This window comes from Vicugna pacos, chromosome 16 (assembly GCF_048564905.1).
Source record: "Vicugna pacos chromosome 16, VicPac4, whole genome shotgun sequence".
Taxonomy (NCBI): Eukaryota; Metazoa; Chordata; class Mammalia; order Artiodactyla; family Camelidae; genus Vicugna; species Vicugna pacos.
This window is the reverse complement of record NC_133002.1, coordinates 2,309,961-2,320,907: the sequence shown is the minus strand read 5'-3', so window position 1 is coordinate 2,320,907 and position 10,947 is coordinate 2,309,961. Positions and strand designations below refer to the sequence as shown.

Genomic DNA, 10,947 nt, shown 5'->3' with positions numbered 1-10,947 from the left:
CCCAAAGTCCCAGGGCCCTGGAATTAACTTGTCAGCCCAGAAGCTAGTGTCCACCGGGAAAAAATCTCTAGAGACAAGATCTGTTGTTCTGCTTAGAGGCCTGAGAGGACTCAGCCATCCTGTCCAAGGAAGGATGTGCGGGCCTGACCTAGCACAGGGCTGTTGGAGGGGGCCCTCCCTTTACCTGCACAAGCCTCATGTGCCTCTCCAGGCTGACAGGTTCAGTCTGGGGATGGAGTTACAGTTCACAAAGCCCAGGGGGTAGGTGTTGGCCTTGAAGATGTCCCTTGGAACAGTGGTGATACCGGTATTGTCACACACAATTCGAGACAAGGAAATCTGGCGAAGGGCCTGGCGCTGGCGCTTGGTGAAAACACCCCGTTTCTGCCACCAGAACCTACAAGACGGGGGAGAGAGGTGGATGAAGTTCGGGGGGAATGAATAGGAAGGCGCACCCGCTGTGTGCTGGGTACTTTACATACATGATTTCATTTGCCTGTCCAAAATCCCTGCAGGAGAGGTGTGATTCTCATAGAGGAAGACTCAGGTTCAGCGGTCAAGTAAATTGCCCAGGATTAAATGCACAGTAATATACGTGGCCAGGGCTGGATTTGAACCCAGGTAAATGCCAAATCCAAATAAGGAGTCAGGTCTTAAACCTCAAGCTTATTGGAGGAAAACCAGATTTAGCCCTTTCTGCGTGTTTTTGGGATCAACCAGCCTGGAACAGTGAAGCTGAGAAGTCTGTCTCCTGGGTTAAAGGTGCCTGTACCTCAGGCAAGTAGTCTCTCTCCCTCTGACCAAGCTCTCCAGGGAGGAGCCTCCTGGTCTCAGATCTTGGAAGAGATGAACCTAAAAAGAGTACTTTCACTGTTTTTCAAAAAGTTGAAGCATAGTTGATCTACAGTGTTCTGTTAGTTTCTGGTGTACAGCTTAGTGATTCAGATATATATATATATAAACTTTGTTTCATTGTTGAGTCTTGGAATTCTAGTGCTTTCTGCCCTGCATCTGGGGCTGGTCCCTTTAGGGTAGGGTCACTTACCTGTCTCCATTTCGGGCTCTTGTAAACTGGTTCTCAAAAAGACAGGCCAGAAGAGGCCCCACTCGGGCCCCTGGCAGAAGAGGCTCGGCGATGGCCCCAATCCAGATGTCAATGTTGTCAGGTGTCCCGTACAGACTCAGGAACTTCCGTGCCAGATCCCGGTTATTCAGCACCTGGCTAAGCTGCGCCAGATTCCGGGGCTGGGAGAGTCTGCAGAAGCGCCTCCACGCGTTGTACCCTGTAGGGAGAGGGGGCAGAAGCCGTTTAGTCTTCCCTCTGCTGGTTCCCATTAGCTTCTCTCCACGATTCCTCCCAAGAGAGCTCTGTGGTCAGGCAGTATTGGGCAGAACAAAATCCCTGCTGGCAGAAGAGGCCTTGAGCTTTTCAAAGACCAAATCACTCCCCTCTAATTTTCAATGTGAGCAGACAACCACGCTTTCTATCAAACAGAGGTGTATACTAACGTAAAACACTGTTGTAACCAGCATTCACAACCACAATGATATTATTATTGGGCTCATGGCATTAATTAGACACAAAGAAGACAGTATCCAGAACATGAAAGACTCTCAGATTTGTAGAATGAATGAATAAATGAATACATAAGTGAACAAACAGAGAAATGAACAGCATAGATACAATGTATCTGCTCAGAAGAGGACCACATGGTCTTCTTTTTATATAAATGAATCCATTTATATAAAAGGTCCAGAATAGGCAAATACGTAGAGAAAGAAGATTAGTAATTTTCAGGGGCTGGAGTGAGGATGGGAAGTGCCTGTTTTTTTGGTTTTTTTTTAAACATTTTATTGTAGTATGATTCCTGTATAGTAAATTACACATATTTCAGATGTACAGTTTGATGACTTTTGATAGATGTACACACCAATGAAACCACCACCACAATCAAGGTAGCTAACATTTCCATCAGGGGAGTGCCTGTTATGACCAGGTTTCTTTTGTGAGTGATGGAAATGTTCTGATATTAAATATGAGGCACAACTCTAAATACACAAAAACCACTGAATTATATACCTTATATGGGTGAATTTTATGATTTGTTAATTCTCTCTCAATAAGCTGTTAAAAATTTTTTCCCACCTACTCAGAAACTTACAAAGACCAGCCATACTGATTTGTCAGCTATCAGGATCCCACACCAAGACCAAGTCATAATATGGTGGGGACCGTCAAGATAGGCGATAACTTCTTCATAGCCTAAAGAAACAGGAGTCCAAAGTCGTCCACCGAACTACAGCTCACAAATACCATCCCCCGGCTGAACAAAGGAAAACCGTATGATGTTCCACCATTACTAAGCCCTGCTGTGTGAATCTCTCTCAGGACCCTCCCGCTTCTGTGAGGTACTTTGTAATCTCCGTGTTACCAGTGGATATTTGCTGAGCTTGAGCAGCTGTGACTTTTCCAAGGTCACCCCCTCTTTGCAGTGGAGTTCAGATCACAGTTTCCAATTCCAAATTTGGTGTTGGAATTGGGACAGGATTGGAGGAGACTGCAAGAGCTAGGATCAAGAAAATATTTCTGGGACAGCTTGGCGGGATCAAAAACAGTGTGCCAATTTGGCTGGCTAGCAATCTCACATCTCCAGCAGGGGGCGCCCACAGCGCTTTAGCCGTCCCGGGCACCCAGGCGTAGGGAAGGAAGGAAACTCAAGTTCTTGAGTGCCGGCTATGTGCCCGCCAGCTGCTGTGTTAGGTGCAGGAGGAATTGCCCGCACTTCATTATCATCGGCCACAGAGAAGCCGAGACAGATGGGGCCTCAGGTTGTACCGAGACAGAGAAGTAGGCGATGGGGAGGGGGAGAGACCAGCAAAGCGGGGGCCAGTCTTTCCGTAACATCGTGGATTGAACAGGGGAAAGAAAGGAGGAATTTTTAACTTGACTGGAATTTCACTACTTCTTAGTTCTGTGGCCTTGGGCCAAATTACTAGATTTATTTCCTCAGCTATAAAAATGGCTATAACAGCTACTTCTCAAGGTCATCGGGAGGACTAAAAGAAATCTATCAAAGTTCCTAGCAAAATGCCTAATTTTTCTTCTTTCCTGGGGTAGAACAGCCAAGACAGTTTTAATTTTACTCCACCTGTTCCCTGCCTCTCAGAGCCAGGAGCCAGCTTCTATATCCTTGCAACTTCCTCCTTGGAACTTGCCAGGGTACTGGGGAATGGGGTAGCTCTCCCCTGCCTTTGAAACCTACTGTTTTTTTCTACTTGGAAAGTCCTAATCTCCTTCATTCAGCTCCTCTGTCCAAGTCCTGGTCCTGTGGCGACCCTAAAGCTAGAAACCCCACGGTGGATGAAGAAGATACTGAAAAGGAGGTCCTCAGCCTTAGGCTTGTGTGCCTCTGAACCACAGCACATCCCGGTGACAGTCCCAGTCAGAAAGGAACCCTGGTCAGGCAAAGCCTGAGAGGAGGGGAGGCAGCCCCCTCACCTGGGAGGCCGTGGTCGCGGCTGCGTTGCATGTTGAGGGCCGCCAGGTCCAGCCCAATCCTTCTGACTTGCCGAAAAAGCCGGTCCCGGAGCTCATCCACTAACATGGAATCTTGACGGTTCAGCTTGGCAGGGGTGGCCATGAGGCCTCGGAGGATGGGGTCAATGCCACCTGGTGGTGGGAATATGAGCAGCACAGATTGGACCAGCCTCTTGGAAGCCCCTGAATCACATGATGCTAAACTAGCTCAGAGCTGGACAAGCCAGTCACTTAAATTCTATGATGTTTGTATCAGGAAGCAGTGACCCAGGTGGACAGGAAGGGAGCTGGAGCTGGCAGGGAAAAGCACCCTCACTTCTTCTAGAAGGAGTGGAAGGAAGCTCCTTTCTTTCAGGACCACAGCCACCAGTCTGACATCAGTCTCCTCCTCTTTTAGAAATCCTCTAATCCTGGAGGGGATGGGGGCACGTGACGAAGGGTCTTGGTGACACCCGCCCTGTTTTCACTGCCCGTGACCTGAGCAGCAGCCTAACCTCCTTGCACTAAGCTGGGCCCCACCCTGACTCCTGGCTGCCTCTGGAAAACCCAGGCACCTTCGTGCACGATTCGCCAGCTGGCGAAGAAGGCAGAGCTGAGTGGGACCTGTGAGCTGGGCGCCGAGGCCCGGTACTGGCTGTCCAGGCGGAACATGAACGGCTGGAGCATGGTGTGGCCGAAGCGGAAGGCCAGGGTGAAGACGTTGGCCACCCGGGGGTCTACATTGGAGCAGTACCCCCGGTAGGGGCCCAAGGTTCTGCTGGCCCTGGCCCGGCCCAGAACCAGAGGCAGAAAGTCCCGGTAGGTGATGATCTGGAAGAAAAGATGTCAGAAGATCATTACCTTAGTGGCCCCCACCCCACGTGCTTGCCTTAGGGCAAACCTTTTGCTTTTCGAAGCCTGCTCAGACATACTAATTCTTTATTGGCATGGTGTCAAATGTGGCCATGTTGATTTCCCATTGTCTGATGGAGATACTGAAGCCCAGAGAGGGTGCGTGACATGGTCAGGGTTACAGGTCGGATCTCAGGAACATCCCCAATCAGACCTGGCTGACTTGGGGCACATCCCTGAGGATGTGTTGAGGAAGGTGGGAGTCACTCCCTCAGATGGCTTCTCTGGCCAGATTGCCTTCTAGGGGATGCTGGGACCCAGGCTCCCTACCTGGACCATGGCCCCCAAGATCTTGCGGGCCTCCTGGTACAGCTTGTCTCCAGTCCACCGGGGGTTCAGGCGTCTCAGCTCAGTAGCCAGCCGGTTGTGCTCTCGCACAAAGAGGGTGTGCATGGCTGCCAGTTTGGGGGTTTCCGTTGACCGGGTATCACCTTGAAAATCCCAAGATCAGAGTGAATAGAGCTCTTCCCACAGAAATGTCTTTCTGCTAAGGCAGACAGAGCTCTGGGGACTAGAAAGAGGTGGTGGGACTTTGTGACCTGGGCCAAATTCTTGGCCTCACTGGACCTCCATCTCCTCAGCTGTGTGGTGGGGCTCCACCAATGACCACCCTCCTTCCCAACACAGCGGGCCAGGACGGGGAGGACTGTGGAGTCCTGGGTCCCGAAGTCCCTGGAACGGGTTTGGGGCGGGGGGGGGGGGGAAGCACAGGGCAGCTGCTGGGCTTGGGCGGGAAAACCTTTGCCTAATGATTCTGCTCTGCAAGATGACCAGATCTGCAGCCAGTGAAGGGACACAGTGACTAAGGGGCCTTGCCTTTGGGACTGTGGGTCCCCCTGCCCCACGGGTTGCATCCCTCTGCACGGTCTGTCCCAGGGGCTAGACCTTTCCCCAGCTTTGGGCTTGGTGTCATGCTGCTCTCCCCAAGGAGCCCCAGGGAGGGAGAAAGGAGGAGGGCTGGGCAGAGCCTGTTCCTGTCAGCAGACTTCCTTCCATTGGCCGGGAAGGAAAGTACGTTCCCAAAGGTGGCCTTACACACAGTCACTTGCTGGCCTTGAACTAAGCTCTTTTGCACGTGGTCCTATTCAAACTACTCAGTTTCAGTAGACATCTCACAAAGGTGCACGCTGCTCTTGCCAGCAACAAAGAAACATATGATCCTTAAAAAAGGGGCTCGAGATGACTCCCTGCGAGGGAAGTGGTGGAGCAGAGTGGAAAGAGCCCAGACCTGGCCACTGCACTGACTTGATTCCCACCGTGGGCTCTGCCACCTGACCCTCTGCTCTGGAGCACATCAGTTACCGTCCCTGAGTTTCTCATCTGCAAAACGAGGGTGATAATAGTGCCCTCCTTTCAGGACTGCTGTCAGGATTAGAGATGGCACATTTAAATATCTGAAACAACCAGAAGCGATGACCATCATTATTATGACCAGGACGGTGTGGGGGAAAACCCTCAGAAGAGTTCAAATTATGCATCCAGAAGAAGGCGGCAGGTGACAGTGACTAGCAGCAGTGGAAGGGAAACTAAAGAGCGTAAGGGAAGTTAGCCCCAAGAAGGAAAAAAAAACCAGGTGAAAGTAAAAACTACTTTCAGGGAATTAAAGAGGCTACTGCTGTGTGAAAGAGAGAGAGAGCGTTTTCTCTGAGGTCCCAGAAGCATGATGAAGAGCAGCAGATAGACAGCAGATCAAAATGAGGGGGACCTTTCCGACAGCACTGCTCCAGATAGACTTCTAGTGGGTGAGCCCGTTATCACTGGAGAGAGTCAAGCCGTGATCTCTGGCCACACTTGGGTCACTTGCAAAGGGACTCCTTCCAGCGTACTGATTCTGTGATTACTGTGCACAGATCTGCGCTGTGGTGTGCCGAACACTGAGTTATGGAGCCATATATCCTATCCTATCCCACTGTGGCTTCCCAACCTGGAACCCAGGGACTGGCTGCTTCCTGGGGTGACCCCCCGCCCACTGTGTCAGACCTGCCAGGAAGCAGGGGATGCGCGCAGAGCGGTTGGTGAGGAGGCAGGGGTCATCGTGCAGGTTGTCGAAGGGCAGCAGGGCCCGCCCGTTGTCCTGGAAGCGCTGGTTGACGGCCAGCAGCCCCAGATAGTTGGTCCGGTTGCGCAGCCGCAGGGCAAGGGAGACCTCGCTGCCGTACACCATGCTGGCGTCCACGAAGGAGGTGAGCGCGTTGATCTGGTTTCGGACTTTGTTCCTGTTTCGGGGGCAGGCGGGTGCCGAGCGGAAGAAGGGAATGCAGTCACGCTGGTTGCTGATGCGGGGGTCGTTGGGCGGGATCTGAGGTGGAAGAGGAATCTGTGACACTGGGGCTTCTCACGAGCAAGCTCCCTCCTCCTGGTCATCCCCCACCTGCTTCAAAACCTTGCTCAAAACTCCCTTCTTTCAGGAAGCCCTCCTTGACTCACCCAGACTCACGGTGCTCACCAGGCCATCTGAGCATCCTTAGCACTTTGTGTCATAGAGTCATGAAAGGTTAGAAATGCATGAGGCCTTAGAGCCTCATCTTAAGGATGGGGAAACTGAGGCTCAGAGAGGGGAAGTCACAACTTGTCAGCAGGAGAGGAGGGGTGAGAACTAGTTCTCCCAGCACATGAGCCTGTGCTCCGTTCATTCCATTTAGTTCGACAGGTGTTTCCTAAGCACCGTTCTGTGCTGGGTGCTTCGGAGACTGGGAAAGCCACCAAAACTCAGGACAGGTTGCGGGAAGCTGGTAATTCAGTCAAAACAGACACCCACGTAGAGTAATGTAACTGTGAATTGAGGCAGCATTTGCTGTGCTTGGTCTAAGTCAAAAGCTAAAGGTGTAATAGGATGCTGGGGAAGGCTCCCCTGAGGACCTAGAGGAAGGAGCCAGCCAGGGCCCCCACACATCGCATCCCACACTAATAAGGGCGAGTGAGTGTGTGAGTGTGTGCACGGACCTCCCCTCCATCCCCAACAGAGGCTCTGCTCCCAGGAGTCCATCTCTCTTCCCCAGTGCTCCACACTATCATTGCCTCTCAGCATGCACGGTGCTCACAACCAGATCCCAGGAACTGGCAAGAACTGCAGGACCTCGGGCCGCCCCAGGAGGGAGAGAAGGGCAAGAGCTAAGAGACTCTAAAGGCTTCAAAAAAAAGGCAGCAGCCCAGAGGCTTCCCCTGCTGGAAGCAGACCCATGGGTCAAGGCCAGTCTCAACTGCTTCCCTTCTGTGAAGCCTGCACTGAACCTCCTGGCAGGTTGCGCCACCCCCACCCCTCAAACACACACAGAACCAGGAGTCTTCTTGTCTCTGTGTGATATCCCAGCATCACAGGCAGTTCCTTAATGCTCCAGATCCCCAGTCCCAGCTCTTAAACTTAAACTTAAACCTTAAGCCTATGACACCATCACCTGGGGGTGGAGGCCACACCAGGGGCCCGGGAGATTAGGGGAGGGTACCTTGATGGGGAAGCAGGGAGGCAGCTGGGCACAGGTCCTCTCACAGTCAACGCCTGCAGTGAAGGCCACCCTGGCTGGGGACTCGGGGGTGAAGTCCAAGTCGTGGTCAATGAACTGGCCCCACTGCATGAACATGAGGGACCGGCCCCGGTCGGAGGTCAGCCTCTCGCTGGGGAAGCGCACGATCTGGTTGGAGACGGCCCGGACCTGGCGGGGAGGTAAGTCAGTGTGGGGCGTAGGCTCCTGACCCCTTGGGGTGTCAGAGCCAACCCAGGACTCGGGATGGCAGGTCACCCCTGCTGGAGTTAGCGTATTTTTGTGTCCTCTCCAGCCCTCTTCTCTCCTATCCTGCTCAGCCCTACCTCCTGTGTTGCTGTCATTCCTACAAGAATGATCTCTGGCCTGGCTCCTGATGATTCCAGGAGTAAAAGGAGGGGGAGGGGCCAGGTTGGCTGGCTCAGACCCCACCTGCTCCTCCAGAGTGGCAGATAGATCAAATTGATAGAACAAGTTATAGACTCGTGGATAATTAGATGGTAGAATTGATCGACAGATGCAAGGACTGGTTGCTAGGTGATGGGTAATAAATATGGAGAGAATTGGATAGATGGAAAGATCAATGGAAGAAAAAATAGTAGATAGTTGTTGATAGATGGGTTGATGATAGATCGTTCTGTTACCATATGAATAAAAAATGGATAAATTGTTAAATGTGAAACAGTTTAGGTCAATAGCTAGAGCTACATTAAGGTGCATTGCTCTTTAGTTTAGCAAGGTACTTTGATACTAATTTTTCCGGAAAAAAACGATACTGTAATGGCTGGCGTTACTTTATCACATCTTATATGGATGTTTATACCAAGGACTTTATTAAATAGTCACGACAGCAATAGGAAGTAGGTTTTACTGCCATTTTACAGCTGAGGAAACTGAGACTCAGCTGGAGTCACCCAGCCTGCCAGCCATACAGCCCAGATGGGAGCCCTGGCAGGCTGACTGTGGGCTGTGCTTTGACTCCCTGCGTTTAGAAGAGATGGGGCATCCTCTAGACCCTCAGCCCTGACTCACAAGAGGGAGGAGGAAGCCGTTGCGCCTCTTGCCGGGGGTCCAGCCGAAGGGGAGCGACACCCCGTCCTCATACTGGGCTGGCAGCCAGCGAGCCAGGGCCTGGTTGGCGGCCCCCAGCAAGGGTCTCCTCCTGCGGCGGTGGGTGGGCTGGGGTCAGCAGGGCTGGGAAGGAGGGGAGGGAACGGGGCAACCCCAGGCCAGGTGCCGCCCCAGGCACCCACCTGTTGTTGCATCTCCCAGTGATGGTGCGGTACTTGTCACTGCACTGCTCAGCCTCATCCTGGACAGCGCAGCCACTGGCCTGGGACAGCAGCCGCAGCTGGGGTTTCGTTAGCACGTCTGGAGGGGGAGGGGCAGCGGGCAGGGTTCTAGCTCCTTCTTGACCTAGTCTGTTCTGTACCTCCCACCCCTTTCTCCTCTCTCCTCCCAATGCCCCAAGGCCACATGCCCTGCACTCCCGCCTGTCTCCCTTCCACTCCCAGGCTGGGGCAGGCCTGGGGGGGGGAGCTCAGTGGGGTGCACAGTACCAGTGACATTGAAGGATCTGGACTCCTGGAATTGCAGCTTCTCCTCCAGCAGCCCCAAGGCCACGTGCATATAATCAGCAGCCCTCACAGCTATCCTGGTGGCCGCTACTGGCTGTTTGAAGTAGGACAGGAGGTCCATGGGGCTGGCCAAGCCACTGCGAAGGCGCTGCTTGATGCTGCCCAGAAGAGGAGGAGTGAGGGCCAGGAGAAGAAGCAGACCCACCCAGCAGGGCCCCCACCGTGGGCAGTGGGCAGTCAGCACAGGGGAAATAGACAGAAGGCTGGACGGAAGGGAGGCTCTGCGCTGACATGGCACTGCCCCAAGGTGCCCAGGGGCAGCTGATGGGTGAGAGGCCCTGGGCTGGAGTCCACCCCCCATCAGTGACCCTCCCAGGCCCACGCAGGCCCCAGACCCACGCAGGCCCCAGACCCAGGCCCAGGCCCACCTCCTCTCAGTCTGATTGTAGGCAGAATCCACCAGCAGCTTGGCCTTTGTTATGCAGCTCTGAAGGACTGAGGTGTCCACCGCCCCAGGGAAGGCTGTTCAGGGGGAAGGGGACTCAGGCTCCAGGGCAGCCACAGGCCCCTCAGACCCAAGTCCTCCCCGCTCCATTGCCCCTCTCCTTGGCCGTCCGAGGGGCTACTACCTGGGGCTGTGCCCTCACAGGGCTGGGCCAGGATGAGTGTGGCTAGGACCCCCGCCAGGGCCGGGAGCAGCTTCATCTCTGCAGTGAGACCCCAGCCGCAGTGGGGTAAGCGATCACCTGGTGGGGGTCCCCTGCTCCCTTCCCGTGGCCTCTGAGCTGACCTCTCACCTCCTCCTGCTCTTCTCTGGAAGGAGCTGGGAGGGGACTTTTATAGCCTGTTCTGAGGGAGGGAGAGGAGCCCTGGGCGTCAGAAGCCCAGCCTCTTGAGGTGGGGCTCTGGGACTTCCCTCTCATTCTGGGGGGAGTCATGGGACTGAAACACATACCCCCTCCACCAGCGTGGGGATGTTCTTTCCCCTCACCTGCTCACTCCTCTTTGCTGTCAGGTTCACTGATGTATTTGTCCCAGGGCGCAGAGCAGCACCTGGAACAGAGGGTCATTCAATGAATCTTAGCTGGATGATTGAGGAGTCATGTGAGCCTCTGAAGACTGTGCCTGGTCCTGTCACTAACTAGTTGTATATGGTCTTGGGCAAGTCACTTCCCCTCTCCAGGCCTCAGCTTTCACATCCCTAAAATGGGGCTTGGGCTAGATGATTGGCAAGGCTCCTCTCCTCCCCAACAGGAAGCTGGGGCTGCCTTCTTGTTGTACCTCCCATACCCCCAGAATAAGGCCTGGGACTCAGCAGGTGCTCAATAAATTGGTTAAGGGAATGAATGATGTAGGATCAATGATTGATTGGGTCTCTCTTCCTTTCTCTCTGTCCTCTTGGCTCTCTCCAAGATGCAGGCGAAGGAGAGGTGATGGCAGAGGGAGGGCCTGGCAGTGAAAA

The 10,947-nt window shown here is 53.5% G+C and overlaps 1 protein-coding gene across 1 annotated transcript; it reads right to left on the bottom strand.

The window, feature by feature from the left end:
- Window positions 1–115: 115 nt before the first annotated feature.
- EPX (eosinophil peroxidase) lies at window positions 116–10,190 on the bottom strand. Its single transcript, XM_072940182.1, has 12 exons — window positions 10,115–10,190; window positions 9,914–10,007; window positions 9,468–9,643; window positions 9,162–9,279; window positions 8,941–9,070; window positions 7,873–8,079; window positions 6,410–6,728; window positions 4,700–4,860; window positions 4,093–4,348; window positions 3,500–3,670; window positions 1,046–1,283; window positions 116–397 (listed from the first exon to the last, which is right to left on the bottom strand). Exons 1-12 carry the CDS (start codon window positions 10,188–10,190, stop codon window positions 196–198), a joined length of 2,148 nt encoding a protein of 715 aa, XP_072796283.1. The 3' UTR covers window positions 116–195.
- Window positions 10,191–10,947: the final 757 nt, after the last annotated feature.